At 35.6% G+C, this 16,532-nt stretch overlaps 3 protein-coding genes and 1 non-coding gene across 7 annotated transcripts; 2 read left to right on the top strand and 2 right to left on the bottom strand.

The window, feature by feature from the left end:
- The first annotated feature begins 30 nt into the window (after positions 1-30).
- AT3G10020 (plant/protein) lies at positions 31-1,147 on the top strand. Of its 2 annotated transcripts, NM_001125137.1 has the most exons (2): positions 187-662; positions 778-910. In NM_001125137.1, exons 1-2 carry the CDS (start codon positions 279-281, stop codon positions 820-822), a joined length of 429 nt encoding a protein of 142 aa, NP_001118609.1. In that variant the 5' UTR covers positions 187-278; the 3' UTR covers positions 823-910. The 2 variants fall into 2 exon arrangements, with proteins under 2 accessions (NP_566365.1, NP_001118609.1); NM_111837.3 differs by having other exon boundaries at positions 31-1,147.
- A 179-nt stretch (positions 1,148-1,326) lies between these two features.
- On the bottom strand, positions 1,327-1,409 carry AT3G10015. Its single transcript has one exon. It is a non-coding gene; the product is annotated as a tRNA-Leu (tRNA).
- Positions 1,410-3,402: 1,993 nt separating this feature from the next.
- Positions 3,403-10,218, top strand: DML2 (demeter-like 2; the record flags this gene model as incomplete). Of its 2 annotated transcripts, NM_001337853.1 has the most annotated exons (21): positions 3,403-3,477; positions 3,703-3,897; positions 4,177-4,385; positions 4,556-5,506; positions 5,592-5,951; positions 6,067-6,157; positions 6,242-7,028; positions 7,110-7,189; positions 7,324-7,408; positions 7,494-7,585; positions 7,670-7,738; positions 7,822-7,858; positions 7,927-8,009; positions 8,141-8,584; positions 8,682-8,718; positions 8,803-8,860; positions 8,998-9,140; positions 9,229-9,294; positions 9,382-9,496; positions 9,589-9,627; positions 9,842-10,218. In NM_001337853.1, 20 exons carry the CDS (start codon positions 3,758-3,760, stop codon positions 9,952-9,954), a joined length of 3,999 nt encoding a protein of 1,332 aa, NP_001326647.1. In that variant the 3' UTR covers positions 9,955-10,218. The 2 variants fall into 2 exon arrangements, with proteins under 2 accessions (NP_001326647.1, NP_187612.5); NM_111836.5 differs by lacking the exon at positions 3,403-3,477 and having other exon boundaries at positions 3,758-3,897; positions 9,842-10,139.
- Positions 10,219-12,764: 2,546 nt separating this feature from the next.
- EDA31 (Homeodomain-like superfamily protein) lies at positions 12,765-15,172 on the bottom strand. 2 transcript variants are annotated; one of them, NM_111835.3, is made up of 2 exons: positions 14,712-15,171; positions 12,765-14,123 (listed from the first exon to the last, which is right to left on the bottom strand). In NM_111835.3, the coding sequence occupies exons 1-2, from the start codon at positions 15,077-15,079 to the stop codon at positions 13,046-13,048; spliced, it is 1,446 nt and encodes a 481-aa protein (NP_187611.2). In that variant the 5' UTR covers positions 15,080-15,171; the 3' UTR covers positions 12,765-13,045. The 2 variants fall into 2 exon arrangements, with proteins under 2 accessions (NP_187611.2, NP_001189853.1); NM_001202924.1 differs by having other exon boundaries at positions 13,006-14,093; positions 14,712-15,172.
- Positions 15,173-16,532: the final 1,360 nt, after the last annotated feature.

The raw sequence follows: 16,532 nt of genomic DNA, 5'->3' as shown, positions 1-16,532 counted from the left end.
AAAATACACAAAGGCCCAATTAGAGTAACACCCTCGAATGGATAATTACTTGACAGACTCAAATAAAAAAATGAGAAGTTTCCGTAAGCTACGAGAAAGACAAGGTAGTCGCTAGAAACTTCAATTCATCAGATATTTTTGTCCCCTATCTTCTTATCCCCTCACGCACCTCTTACACACACTCTTATATAAAGAAAACACTCTTTGCTCATTCTAATTAAACGCAAACGTACAAGTAGTGAAGTATCACGACTTTGATTTATTTCTGTATATCTAAGATGCAGGCGGTATCAGTTGATGAAACCAAAAACACGGTGGTGCTACGGGCGGAGCACAAGAATGAAGAAGGCCGGAAATCTGTTGATAAGTTCGAAGTGAAGACACGTAATCCGGAGACGATCAAGAGCGTTGAGCGGAAGCTTATGGAGAAAGGTGTTCAACGGATGGATCGTCATCCTTCCGATGGGATTCCTCTCAGGCGACCACCATCGAAGTCAGGTCACGGCGGGAAGTACACGTGGGAAGGACCTGATCGGATGGAGGATTACGAGATGCAGCCGGATCCACCGGCGATGGATGAAGGAGATCCTAATTACGACGAGGAACAGGTGAAGAAGAGTGGTGATGACGTGGCGGTTGAGCTTGTGAAAGGAGAGGTTGAGGTGGCTAAGGAGGCTCCGGCTGGTGTTGCTAGGGTTGAGGTTGATCCTCGCTTGGTCGGTCGTTGAGAGTTTGATAGAGGAGGAAGAAAAATGTTGGGGCGAATGTGAGAAAGAGGGAGAAATGTGGGGTTGGATTTTTAATTTCGAGTTAATGTTTTAGTGTAAAATGACTTTTCACTATTTCTGTAAAAAATAATAATTGATCTGCTAGCATTGAAATCCACCATTCGGTGGTCTTTTTTCATTATCCAACATAACTCTTTTTATTACTTATTGTTGTCATGTGCTGTGTACTTGCATGGAAGACAATTAGCCAGAGGACACAATGTGTGAGTTAAATTTCAATTTCGAGTTGTGTATAGTTAAACAGTATTTATTTGTGTGATAATAATTAAATAGAGTTGTGGATAATGCCCGTAATGGAACATGGTAACAAAATGGCATTTAATTATTTATGATGACAAGAAGTTTGGTCTGTTCTATTAAATATCTTTGTAGGATATGAACGCCAAGTGTCGTCTTGAGTTCTTTATCAAATACTAAAAAACTCTCGTCTCGAGTTCTTTATCCATACTTCTCAAGTCCCGAGATTTAGTATTGATTAGACACGACAATTAAAGGAAAACTAAAATCTTTGAGAAATTATATAAAACAAAAGCAAAACTGCAGGCTGTGGGGTTCGAACCCACGCGCACTTATGTGCAGAAGAACTTAAGTCTTCCCCCTTAACCTCTCGGGCAAACCTGCGCTGCTGTTTAAATATTCCATTTTTAAGTTTATTTAGTAATCGTATTTCTGTGGTCTGTGAAAATTGAGCTACTTTCGGCCCAACGAAAAACTTGCATATTTAAACATATAGGCCCAGTTACAACTAAATCAAAAGTATTTATTTTTGGATTTACTTAAATGTAGTCTTTCATCCTAACTTCTCACAAAGACATATATAAAATTCATGCACTCTCCTTTTATCTAGTTGGATCAATCTCAAGTAATTTACTGGGAAGAAATAAGAAACAGCTGCTCTCTGTTAGGCCTTAGTGTTATACCTTAACAAATTATTAATGGGCTATTAGATATTATTTTAGGCCCAATTGAATCAAGTACTAATGCAGATTTAAGGGGGGTGTATTGACGGCGTTAAAACGGTTTCTCAACGGAATCGTACGTAGTCACACGTGATTTTATTGTTTACCCCGGATTGGTCATGCGTTCCTTCTTTTCCACTTGCGCGGACCACTCAATGACACTCTCTTCTTTTGTAGCAGTGGCCCGACACCAGAATGCAGCATTTAATCTCTCAAATTACCATTTTGCTCCTACCTCTTTTACCCCTTTTGGTATTTTGTGTCTTTTTTCTTTCTATTTCGTGTGAAAAAGGATCTCTTCCTTAATCGTATTATTTCTTCCGATATCTACTTTTATTCTGTTTTCTATTTTTGGTAGGTTACATCTTTTTTATAAAGAAAATATGAGCTAACACGACATTAGTGTTGTTAACCAAAGAATTGGAAAAAAGTTATAAGAGAGATAATAAGATTCTCTTACAGAGACTCACTTCAGTGAAAAAGGAAGAAGCAAGTGGTTCCCTTAAGGGAAAAAAAAGTCACGTACGTTCATATACAACTTTAATACGTACTGTGTAACTCAATAGATCGTGCAGTAATATTCAGTCGTATTAGTAAGAAGGAATTTATTTGCTAAGTAAACTCAAGCCTCCTTTTTCTCTTTTTTTTCTTTTTAGTAAAAATTAGGCTAGTGTTTTTTTTGACTCAGCAACACTCTGCTTAAATTTAGGAGTAATTTGACCTATTCCTACGAGTTTCTAAGTGAATTCTGTTGGGGTCAAAGAAGCAACTAGTTGAATTAGTGGAAAATCGTTTCCTTTCTTTACGCATAGTTCACGTTGGACACTCAGTCTCAATGCTTTCACGTTTCACGTAGCAACAACATATATTCATCAGTTTGTGATCGTGCCATCGTGGATAAGTTGCAATTCAGTGAAACTCTGCACCACTTTGTGCAATTATTTGGCCGTCTAATCTATTTGTGAGAATTTTACAATCTAATTGTTCTATTATTTCATTTACTTGTCATCAATTTATTATATTTGTAGCCAATGAACGTTGTAATTAAAGAACCAAAATAAATTAATATCTTGAAATTTGTAACAGTCACTAGAAGCTGATTTCTTATTAATTGTATCACTAAAGTATTATTAAAAACGGTTACAAATTATGATAATTATATATTTAATAAATTTCGTGTGTCACATTTCTTTTAAACTACAATTATGAATATCTAAAACTCATTCATGCATATCTTAAAATTTGAATTCAAAACTTTCTTATCTTATCTTTAGGTTCTTAATTAACAGTCACTAAAAATAGTCAAAGTTTTGAAGTTTATGAAAAAAGATAAGAGTATAATTAATGGATACGCCTCGTAACAAATTCTTGTAAAGTATAGATAATATACATTTGTTAAATATGACACGTGTTTATTTTTTTTTTAAATATGATCAAAATATATTTTAACTACCTAGATGGTATGTATGTCTCCAATTTTGAATAACAAGTCAATTGTTATTAGAAATGTCATAATATAAAGAAGGGAATTAAATTTGCAAAGAAAAAGTGAAAAACAAAGGATTTGTATTTTGGAGAAAATTAAGGACTGGATTTGCAAAAACGAAAAAGTAACTTCATGTATATTGTCTTCCTTATAGTCTCTATAAACTATTATCTCAAATTTTGTCTGGACTCTGAAACTCACAAGACTTGACTCTGGCTTACTTGGCTTCATCTTTTTCTCTCTGGTAATCTCTCCTGCAACTTCAAGCTTTCATTTTCAAATAAATGTAATCAAATCTGTTATTTTCACTCAAGAACTAATTGAGTTCTCTATCCCTTTCAATTGAAATTGACATTAAAATGAAAAGATTTTGAGGAGGTTTCACCTACCACAACCGAATCACTTCTTTCTCCAAATATTGTTTCTTTCAGTGGCCAAGAATCACAATCAATTTTTGTATCTTCCACAGGTAAATTAATTGTGATTGAACAGAGAAGAGGACAAGTGATCTTGGTTCAAAAGAAATGGAAGTGGAAGGTGAAGTGAGAGAGAAAGAAGCTAGGGTTAAAGGGAGACAACCAGAGACAGAAGTTCTACATGGTCTGCCACAAGAACAGTCAATATTTAATAACATGCAACACAACCATCAGCCTGACTCAGACAGGTTTTGTGACTCAACCGAATTTACTCTGTTCTTCTCCCGGAATTTCCATATTTTCTGGTGATTCTGTTTTGTTAAATTCTGCAAAAGGAAGAAAATAAATCAAACATTTTTCACTTCTTCAAAACATGAGTAAATGCAAAAACTGAGATATGTAAACACACAGCAATTTTTTGATGAACTGGTTTTGGCTGTGTGATCTTTGTGTCTATGCAATTACGTTTTAGTTATTTTCTACTTTATAAGGAGAGATGTTAACTGAAACTGTTATTGATCATACAGGAGGAGGCTTAGTCTTGAAAACTTACCTGGACTATACAACATGTCTTGTACACAACTCTTGGCTCTGGCCAATGCCACAGTCGCCACAGGTTCATCAATTGGTGCATCATCATCATCGTTAAGCTCTCAGCATCCAACGGATTCTTGGATTAATAGCTGGAAGATGGACTCTAATCCGTGGACTTTGAGTAAAATGCAAAAACAACAATGTGAGTAAAATTTGTTCCTGAATTTGTAGGATCTTTTAAGAGAAAGTAAGCGTTTATGTGTAGATTAAGTCAGACTGAAATCGATTATCTCATAATAAGTTCTCAGTGATCTCTCAAATCATGAATTTTATGTTTACCTGATATCAACTTCTTGTCTTGGTGAACCACAGATGATGTGTCAACTCCGCAGAAGTTTCTTTGTGACCTTAATCTTACACCTGAAGAGTTGGTGAGCACCAGTACGCAACGAACAGAACCTGAGTCTCCTCAAATAACTTTAAAGACACCAGGAAAAAGTCTGTCTGAAACTGATCATGAGCCTCACGACCGTATCAAGAAGTCTGTTCTTGGAACTGGATCTCCTGCAGCAGTAAAGAAAAGAAAGATAGCAAGAAATGATGAGAAATCTCAGCTGGAAACACCAACACTAAAGAGAAAAAAGATCAGGCCAAAGGTTGTCCGTGAAGGCAAAACAAAAAAAGCATCATCTAAAGCAGGGATTAAAAAATCCTCTATTGCTGCTACTGCTACTAAAACTTCTGAAGAGAGCAATTATGTTCGGCCAAAAAGATTAACGAGAAGATCTATACGATTCGACTTTGACCTTCAAGAAGAAGATGAGGAATTTTGTGGAATCGATTTCACATCAGCAGGTCACGTAGAGGGTTCTTCAGGTGAAGAAAATCTAACCGATACAACACTGGGAATGTTTGGTCACGTCCCAAAGGGAAGAAGAGGGCAAAGAAGATCCAATGGCTTTAAAAAAACCGACAATGATTGCCTCAGTTCTATGTTGTCTCTTGTCAATACCGGACCAGGAAGTTTCATGGAATCAGAAGAAGATCGTCCGAGTGATTCACAAATTTCTCTGGGAAGACAGAGATCCATTATGGCAACCAGACCGCGTAACTTCCGATCGTTAAAGAAACTTTTACAAAGGATTATACCAAGCAAACGTGATAGAAAAGGATGTAAGCTTCCTCGTGGACTTCCGAAGCTTACCGTCGCATCCAAGTTGCAACTAAAAGTGTTTAGAAAGAAGCGGAGTCAAAGAAACCGTGTAGCAAGCCAGTTCAATGCAAGGATATTGGACTTGCAGTGGCGACGCCAAAATCCAACAGGTGATAAACACACAAGCAACTTTCATCTATAATATTTTTCTTAGATTTCTATCTTTTGAATTAATACTAGTTTTACAAAATGCAGGTACATCGCTAGCTGATATATGGGAAAGAAGTTTGACTATTGATGCTATCACTAAGTTGTTTGAAGAATTAGACATCAACAAAGAGGGTCTTTGCCTTCCACATAATAGAGAAACTGCACTTATTCTATACAAAAAGTCGTATGAAGAGCAAAAGGCAATAGTGAAGTATAGCAAGAAGCAGAAACCGAAAGTACAATTGGATCCTGAAACGAGTCGAGTGTGGAAACTCTTAATGTCAAGTATCGACTGTGACGGTGTTGATGGATCAGATGAGGAAAAACGTAAATGGTGGGAAGAGGAGAGGAACATGTTCCATGGACGTGCAAACTCGTTCATTGCGCGAATGCGTGTTGTCCAAGGTATTATTTATTGCTTTAGTTATGACATTGTTGTGTGGCTTTATACCTTAGATCTTTCTTTCTTTCTTTTTTGTATCCAAAGCAACATGGTCTTAAATCAAGCTTATCACTGCAGGCAATAGAACTTTCTCACCTTGGAAAGGGTCAGTAGTGGATTCAGTAGTGGGAGTTTTCCTAACCCAGAATGTCGCAGACCATTCATCAAGGTATATGCATTCAAGAGATTTCTAATAAGTAGAAGATATATGCAACAGAGTGGTTTAGAAATTATAACTTGTTCACTTTTGCAGTTCTGCATATATGGATTTAGCTGCTGAGTTTCCTGTCGAGTGGAACTTCAACAAGGGATCATGTCATGAAGAGTGGGGAAGTTCAGTAACTCAAGAAACAATACTGAATTTGGATCCAAGAACTGGAGTTTCAACTCCAAGAATTCGCAATCCAACTCGCGTCATCATAGAGGAGATTGATGATGATGAGAACGACATTGATGCTGTTTGTAGTCAGGAATCCTCTAAAACAAGTGACAGTTCCATAACTTCTGCAGACCAATCAAAAACGATGCTGCTGGATCCATTTAACACAGTTTTGATGAACGAGCAAGTTGATTCCCAAATGGTAAAAGGCAAAGGTCATATACCATACACGGATGATCTTAATGACTTGTCCCAGGGGATTTCGATGGTCTCATCTGCTTCTACTCATTGTGAGTTGAACCTAAATGAAGTACCACCTGAAGTAGAGTTGTGCAGCCATCAACAAGACCCGGAGAGTACCATTCAGACACAAGACCAGCAAGAGAGCACAAGAACGGAGGATGTGAAGAAGAATAGGAAAAAACCAACTACCTCCAAACCAAAGAAAAAGTCAAAGGAATCAGCAAAGAGCACGCAAAAGAAAAGCGTTGACTGGGATAGTTTGAGAAAGGAAGCAGAAAGTGGTGGCCGAAAGAGAGAGAGAACAGAAAGAACAATGGACACAGTTGATTGGGATGCACTTCGATGTACAGACGTACACAAGATCGCTAATATAATCATCAAACGAGGGATGAACAACATGCTTGCCGAAAGAATCAAGGTTTGACTAATCACAGTGCTATATATACCTCATTTATACATTCTAACAAGGTGAATTTTTTTGACTCTGGAAATTGGACAGGCCTTCTTAAACAGACTAGTTAAAAAACATGGAAGCATTGACTTAGAGTGGCTAAGAGATGTTCCTCCTGATAAAGCCAAGTAAGAAAATTATTTACAAATCTTGAGATTATATGTAGCCTCTGGTTAAAGAATATATCTCAGTAAATGGAATCGATAGTAATTGAGATACATATAAATGAGAGATACTTGATAGTGACTACTAATGGTTGCAGGGAGTATCTACTAAGCATAAACGGATTAGGATTGAAGAGTGTGGAGTGTGTTAGACTTTTGTCACTACATCAGATTGCATTCCCTGTAAGTCAATGAAGGATACTGAATACTCAGACCCTAATGAATGTGGAACAGATACATTAATAGTTACGTATTTTTACAAATGCAGGTTGACACGAATGTCGGACGCATAGCTGTAAGACTAGGATGGGTTCCCTTACAGCCATTGCCCGACGAGCTGCAAATGCATCTTTTAGAGTTGTAAGAAAAAAAAATTAAAGATCATTCTTCAATCATGAAAGGGAACATGAGAAATTTACAGTAGTTCCCTTTAATTCTATTCAGGTACCCAGTTCTAGAGTCAGTTCAAAAGTACCTCTGGCCACGCCTCTGCAAGCTTGACCAAAAAACCTTGTAAGTAAATTACATTAGCATCAACCATTACTCTAGACCCTTAAACTTCTCTAACTAACTCTAACTGTATCATACAATTCTAGGTACGAGCTGCATTACCACATGATAACATTTGGAAAGGTACCTCAAACAAATTTCAAGTGTTTGTGGAATGAAAACATCTTAAAGTGGCTTTTCCTATTTTGCAGGTCTTTTGCACAAAAGTAAAACCCAATTGCAATGCATGTCCAATGAAGGCGGAGTGTCGACATTACTCTAGTGCACGTGCAAGGTTAAACCCCACAAAATTCTTTGTTATTGCCATTAACATGAAAAAAAAAACACTAGCTTAAAGAGAAAGAGATCTGCTCAAAATAGTCATTTTAATGGTTGTATGTTCTAAATGCTTGTGTTATATCGCAGCGCACGGCTTGCTTTACCAGAACCAGAGGAGAGTGACAGAACAAGTGTAATGATCCATGAGAGGAGATCTAAACGCAAGCCTGTTGTGGTTAATTTTCGACCATCCTTATTTCTTTATCAAGAAAAAGAGCAAGAAGCACAAAGATCCCAAAACTGTGAACCAATCATTGAGGAACCAGCATCACCAGAACCAGAGTATATAGAACATGATATTGAAGACTATCCTCGGGACAAAAACAACGTTGGAACATCAGAGGATCCTTGGGAAAATAAGGACGTAATTCCTACCATCATCCTCAACAAGGAAGCTGGTACATCACATGATTTGGTGGTCAACAAGGAAGCTGGTACGTCACATGATTTGGTGGTACTAAGCACATATGCAGCAGCAATACCTAGACGTAAACTCAAGATCAAGGAAAAGCTACGCACAGAGCACCACGTGTGAGTTGCCACTTTCAATTTTTTCTTCTATTATACCCTAAACCGTAAAATTTGAGACTTTCCTCAGCATTTATCTCATACTAATTCTCTTTTACAGATTTGAGCTCCCTGATCACCATTCCATTCTAGAAGGGGTTAGTAACTCTTGCAAAATGATTTAGCAAGAATTTTTCTACTTATTCCCGCCTTAAAAACTGTTTGATTATCTTTTTTTACAGTTTGAGAGGCGAGAAGCTGAGGATATAGTCCCTTACTTGTTAGCCATTTGGACGCCAGGTAAGAAGAAATAGGCACACAATAAAATCTGATTATGATTTTTCTTTTCAAGAATACCGCTATATTTTTACGAGTTTTCATCCTTAGATGTATATGACTAATGTCTAACAAGTGATTGTAATATTTTTCCATACCAGGTGAAACCGTGAATTCCATTCAACCGCCAAAACAAAGATGTGCTTTATTTGAAAGCAATAATACATTATGCAACGAAAACAAATGTTTTCAATGCAACAAGACACGGGAAGAGGAATCACAGACTGTACGAGGAACTATATTGGTAAGATTCTGGTGGACAATTTTCAAGAGAATATCTCTAAGTAGAAATATAAGGAAGGTATAAAAATGACTAATTTGTTTGTTAACAGATACCTTGCAGAACAGCAATGAGAGGTGGATTCCCTTTGAATGGCACATACTTCCAAACTAATGAGGTAATTTTCCCAAAAATGAATTTAACTTAAACAAATGATCAAAAGCAACATTCTCGTCAAAGCTCGATTTGGACTATACTTGTGCAGGTTTTTGCTGACCATGACTCTAGCATAAACCCTATCGACGTCCCAACAGAACTGATATGGGATCTAAAAAGAAGAGTCGCATACTTAGGATCCTCTGTATCCTCGATTTGTAAAGGTAAATTTTCAAAACAAAACTGTCGATTTATGCATGTGTTTGGATATATAAATCCAAGGTCTTGTCTCAATATGTTTTTCTCATTTTTTTAGGTTTATCAGTGGAAGCCATAAAATACAATTTCCAGGAAGGTATGCTAATATGTCTTACACTGAAAACACCTTTAGTATCAAACATTGAATTCATGAAAAGAACAAACAATAGTATCAAAATCAGTCACGATGTTTTTGCTTTGGCGATGTAAGATGTTGATAGGAAAGTATAGAAGATATAGCTTAAGTTGGTTAATACTGTTTTTATAGAGCTTTGAGGTGGGGTTTGACTAGCATTGTAATATATATGCAGGATATGTCTGTGTAAGGGGATTCGACAGGGAGAATCGTAAGCCAAAGAGTCTAGTGAAAAGACTGCATTGTTCTCACGTAGCAATCAGAACTAAAGAGAAGACAGAGGAATGAAACCTTCCAGATTGCATTAACATGTTAGACATATTTGATTCATTGGTTTAGGGTTTACATCACCAAGGTCATAGAGGATCTTAGCTTTTCATTAACTTTTAAATTCATGCAACTCTTTTTAGGTGTTTCTTTTTGTTCCTTGCCATAGTTTTGGGCAATGGATGGATGTTCTTTGCAAACTCAGGTTTTTTGTAGTCATTAACAGAAATTTGCAGCACTAATTCATCTTTCCTATTATCTATCAAAGCTCTCAGTGTTTCTCCATAACTTGATGAGATTTAGTCACTCTCAAGCTAATTCAGTCTGGTCCTAATTTCAATCAGATTTGGTAAAGGAACAACTGCAATTGCTAAGTACAAATCGATCCAGATTTCAAACAAGTTCCAGGTTTAATCCAAATCATCACATTCAATCAAAGACCAAACTAGAATTCAAAACATATAATCTCTGATTCAGATTCAAGAAAGACAAAGCATGAGACATCATTCTGCAAGTTAACCAATTCCGGTTATTCTCGAATCCTACTGAATTAAGCATCAATCATCTAAAGGAACTTCATAAGAAAATAGATTTCAGATTGAGATTGAGCAAAACATATGATACCTTCTTTTCGAAATCCATGCACACAAAAGTGATTGAGCGGTGAAAACGTTCTGGAGACTTGGGGAACCGAGATTTTGCCGCCTCAGCTTTTAAATCCTTGTTTTGTTTTTGCTTGAATTATATATTGTTTCATGATGGGCTGTGAATTCACATCCCATTTATAAACATGAAGGGCTAAATCACAAAGCCCATAGCTCTTAAAAAAGAGTCACGTGTTCATAAATGGATGGATGGTAAAAATGTCTATTGGCCTCCTTTATCTTCTTTGAATCACGACTATTTGGATACTTTAAAACAATGGTATCAGATTGCTTTTCACATGTTAATCATTGATCCCGTCTCACTTTTCTTCTAGGTATTTTTTTCTTTGTTAAAGGGCTTTTATAATCTTGTAGATATATAAGAACATGAGTCATACAACAATTAGGGTCCAATATTGAACATGATACATGTAACATTTAGCATCCGCTCTAGTTTTCTCTTTGATTTGGGAAAAATCATGGGAACTCCCGATTACCGAGCGTTTCACTGCCGTTGAAGCGGCAAGAAATCAAAATAGAGAAAGAAAAACATACTTACAGGTCAATATATAGGTCATATATGTAGATTTCATTATTTATGAATGGAAATATTGAGTGGATGATATGTCAAGTCATAGGTGGACAGAGTAGGGGACAATCTCACTACTTCATCGTAAAATCATACCAGTTTCTCTATTTATCATTATTTTAAAATTATTGTCTCTTCCCATCTCTCAGTTTCTGTCCCTCAATTTGCAAACCCTTGATCAACTAATAACTATATATCTATATATACATTTTTGCAGCCACTTTGTGAAATAAATCTTCATGTTGAGATTTATTTATAGTGGTTGTCACTGGCATTTAATAATTGTTTTTGATAATTAGAAAATAAATCTTCGAATTAAATGTTTGCATTTAACTACCTTCCCAAAATCTCTCTGCATTAACTATACGATTAGTTACTAAAATAAAACTTCCAAAATATTTAATATCATTTAAATACTACAAAATTATCATTTTTGATATTGCTTTTTTTTTTATGACTATAACAATTCGATTATAAGCAGCAAACCGTAGAGATATTTGATAGCAATTAATTACTACAAAATTATAAAATATTTAGACAATGATTCATAAACATATCATAAATAAGATCAACATTAATCAAATAAATAAGTTTTTTTACGGGACGGGTTGGCGGGACGGGTTTGGCAGGACGTTATTTAATAACAATTGTAAACTATAAAATGAAAATATTTTATAGATAGATAAAATTTGTAAATTTTTATATATACTAACTTTAAGAAAATAAATTGTCCCCGCGATATAGCGCAGGTTAAAATCTAGTTTAATTATTATTTATTATGATAACAGCATGAATGTATAATACTATTAATGGGTCAATCTGCTTTGAAATTTGACCAATCACTGGCATTTATATAAGTCATAACGAAAAATCATCAAAAAAAAAAAAAAAAATTGGTATCTTCATTTTTTTCTTGGAAATTAACATGTATTAACTTTCTTATCAGGACTAGCGGTTGATACTTTCATAGTATGTACGTAAAGTGTAGCAGAAGAAATAAATAAATGGTCGCTCTCAAAATATTTTGTGTATTAAAAATTCAGATCATCATATATAGATAGATGCATCTCTCCTTAATCGGTTTGAATTTTCTATATCAAATTTTGTTTCGTATATCCACAAATGTAGAGCTTTCAGCTCATAATTTCTACAGATCCAATATTCATGTTAATTTAGCATAAACGTGATAACTTGAAAGTTTTCAAATTATGTGTGTGGTGTTAGCTAGTAATACTGGACTGGCCCATGCAAGTGAAATAAATTTGTGACGACAAAATCAGAATGTAGCAGTATAATAGATAGATAATGCATGGGAATGGGAAGTGTATTGACTCGTCTCTCTAAGAACTAGGAATTAAAGGCAAATAGTTACTCTCTTTCTCTCCTCTGGTCTCAAAATTTACTCTTCTTCAAAAAGGAACAATATGGACGGAGCAAGCTTTGGGAATATCCCAAATAACATATTTACCCTTCTTCACATGGGTTTCTTGTATGTGAGTATTTTCGTATATGTTAATTGTCTCTCGAATCTTAAATAAAAGGGATTTCGAAAGCTAATTAAAATACATCTAACTTTATATGAAAAAATATGATGTACCGGAAGAGTTGCAGCAGTTTTTAAGGATAATTTAACAAAACGACAACACGTGAGTCCTTTTCTACGTTCACACACGCATAAACTACATATGCGGCAGGAGTACGTAAGGTAAGATATAATTAAAGAAGGTCTAATTAAACAATACAAATTCTAGTTTACAAACCAATTAAACATATATATTAATCTTATTCTCAATTGTTAATAATTCCTCCTAATCGTTAACCACGCACGACATCGTTTCTAAGTTCTCTTATTCTTCATTTTGAGAATGAAAAATGTAGCTTACTGATGATTATTTTCTTTCCTTTGCTTCAAACCATAACCCTCCCACAAGTTCTGATCTCCTTCTCCTTCAAGCAATGGAAAGCACTTTGTACTAGCTGCCATGGCATTGCTGCAGCTCGGAGTTCCTGCGTTCTTGGAGTTTGAAGGTGAGTAACCTTCATGATGGCATTGGTCATCATCTCGACAAAAATCATTAATCTTAGTTTCTTGATTGTTGTATATCATCATATTCTCTTTGGTTCTTGGATGATTCCCTCCGTGGCTTGACCATTTCTCCTTCCTTTTCTTATTCATTTGTTTTTTATCCATCTTGCCCTTATTTCCTTCATCAGCAAATTCATTATCAGCCATCATTTTATCGCTTCCATTCCCATTAATCCTCTCTGTAGGAGACGAAGAATCCGGCCTTATCAATGCCCTTCCCGTCAAGTACTGCAAGGCATTAATCACCGCAACATCCCGAGCTTCAATCCTCTCCCTCTCTTTTGTCCAAAACGAACGTTCCTTATCGATCCTTTCCGCTTCAATCCTTCTCCATTCCTCTTCTCTCAGCATCCTTTGATGTTCTTTGTCTTCCACAATCTTCATCAACTTCTCAAGCCAAAAATCTTGCTTCTCTATCAACCTCTCCATATGAACACCAATGAATTCCTTGATCTTTTCCTTCCAATGCATCCCCTCTCTTTTAGTAGTTTCGTTTCCTTCAGAGGAAGAAGTTAGATCCAAATCGGAGGAGGAGTTGAAATTGTTAGAAATGCTAAGGCTTTGACTTTGAGTATTGGTATTGGTCATCAAGGGATTCTGATGATGAGGGACGATGTTATGAATGTTAGAAGCGCGGAAATTACTATGAAGAGCATTGGTCATTATGAACTGCGTGTTGTTATAGCAAGAAACCGAGTCTTTGGATTCGCCGTATATCGCTTCAAGCTGCCGGAAAAATCTATAGTTTTTACCATCTTGTCGCCGACCGGATTTGCCTTCTTTTGTTTTTTTATAGTACTTGTAGAGATTCTCGAACTTCTCTCTACACTTCTTGCCACTCCTAGTGTATCCATGTTCCTCCGACATAATCCTAAACATATGAGGTATATACCAACAAAGGAATGAAAAATGCATCACTTTCATGATTTCATCATTAATTCATAATTTGCATAATAATGCACCACAATATTGAATTTATGAATAAAGCAGAGATTATCAACGACAAAAAGTCAAACTAAGTCAAAGAATAGATGTTTCTTATTTGATGGTTATATATACTCTTTTTGTTCTTTAAAAACACATGAAGAAATCTTAACAGAAACTCCTAATGTCTGGTCATTCACTCTCTCGACCAAAACAAAACTAGTACCACAGATCTGCCTATACTTTAAAGTAATTTTGTTTTTAACTAACTTGAATTTAAGAAAACCAAGGGGTTGATGATGTCATATTCTCCTTATTAATAAAAAAAAAAAATATTTTAACGTGAAAGGTCTAATCTATAACAAAACAATTATGATTCCAAATCAAAAATAAAACCCATAATCGATTGTCTTTTTTCTCTTCCAAGTTCTGATTTTTATCTTAACTTTTCCTCTCCGGAATAAGGGCAAAAAAGACAAGGAAAGGGGATTTTGGGAAAATAAAGCTGGAAAAAATTAGGGTTAAAAAATGAGACCTAGAAACTTCATCCCAGAGAGGACCCTTTTGATTAGCTTCTTTGAACTTGTGATCAAGACGAGATCTGACCTCCAACAACATCAACGTCTCTTGCCTCGGCCACCTCCCTGTTCCTCCGCCGTCCGTAAAGCCACTAAACCCACCAACACAGCCACCACTCTGGATCGTTGTAATAGTGTTACTGTTGTTTCCAGCCACCGTAAGCCCTTGTATTCCACGTGGCAATAAACTTATCTCATGGTCGGTGAAATGAAGACGATGGTGCTGGTCCGGCGCTGAAACGAGGTTGAAGCCGAAGAGATCAGAGGAGAATTGAGAAGATGGTTGTTCTATACCGTACTGTGGATGGTTTTGATGATCCTCCATTTGGTTTGATTCGGTAGAAGAGAAGAGTTCAAGTCAGAGAGTGTGAGGCCAAAATATTGAAAAACCAAAGCAAATGTTCGAGCGTTTTTGATTTCCAACGATAGAAGGTTTATACTTTATACTACTAGAAAAATAGAAATAAATACTAAATAATTTAATTAACAAAACCAAAACAATAGAAAAGGTTGAATAGAGGGATCGAGTGAGAGAGCGATAGAGGCGGATCGTGTCGTCAATGTAAAAGGAAAGTTGAATTTAAGCTACAGTGACGATGGTCCCATGCATGACTGTATTATATAAACTCTTAAATCTTCTGGGGTATGTGTAGATAACATATTTTCTTGAACTATATATATTCACAGTAAAAAACAAAAAAGGGCTGTACTGATGAATATTTACTTTGACTATGTTTTCTTAGTTGAGTTTGAGATTACCTCAGAACATATATTTGCAAACTGGTTTTAATGATGCAGTAGTAAAACGCACCATACAATATATGACAAAATGTTATCAATGTTTACATTTGACTATAAAGTGATTTTTAAAAAAAATAGTTGTAATATATGTTTTTTTTAATCTCAAAATTTGGCAATTTGTTTATTTATTTTTCTTACAATTTACGCCAATACTACTTCCACATTTACCTTATAGTTTATAAGACTGGTAATTAATGTATATGGAAAATGTTATGGACATCAAAAGTTTGATGACGTACTTGATTATCCATAGTGACCAAAACACTTTCACCGCGTCTATTTGATCATCTTTAAACGTGAAGGTTACCATATTAAGAAAATAATAAGTTTACTTGTTTCTCTTTCTGTATATGTCTGTTTTGATTCGCAAATCACATCCTACTACACATAATTATAATAATGTTACGTTTAGAAGTAGCGGTGTGATAGAGGGAAGGAGTACATGACAAAGAAGACGAGGAGAATCCAAAAGCTCAAGACTCCAAAATTTAGAGACCATACAAACAAGACGCTCGATGAACGGAAATGCTTGGTCAAGACTCAAGATGCTGCGTAAGCATTCACAAAACAAACATTGTTTCATATTTGACGTTCAAGAACCACAACGCGCGTTTTGTGATTTTTAATTCTCTCTAATTAGGCAACCAACATCGTCATTTTGTTTGACGCGCCTTTAGGATGAAAATATGTGTATTTGTTTTTGCAGTTTAGGTTGTAGCTTCTAAAAGTAGAAGATTCTCTAAGTTTCTTGTTATAAAGAAAAATAAATTCTTAATTAAGATTTCTTTAATATATATAACTCGGATAATTTGGACCGAAGCCCAACTAATATCGAGGTGTACAAACTTATTGGGTACAAGCGCACCCTGGAAACACTCAGAGGGAAGCCCAAAGCTAATTAGCATATATATAGGACATGTTTTGTAGTGGACCAATCATGATTAGCATAAGGATTTTTTACCTAATTAAGTTGAATG

This window comes from Arabidopsis thaliana, chromosome 3 (assembly GCF_000001735.4).
Source record: "Arabidopsis thaliana chromosome 3, partial sequence".
NCBI classification, from domain to species: domain Eukaryota; kingdom Viridiplantae; phylum Streptophyta; class Magnoliopsida; order Brassicales; family Brassicaceae; genus Arabidopsis; species Arabidopsis thaliana.
This window is presented reverse-complemented; position numbering and strand designations above follow the sequence as displayed.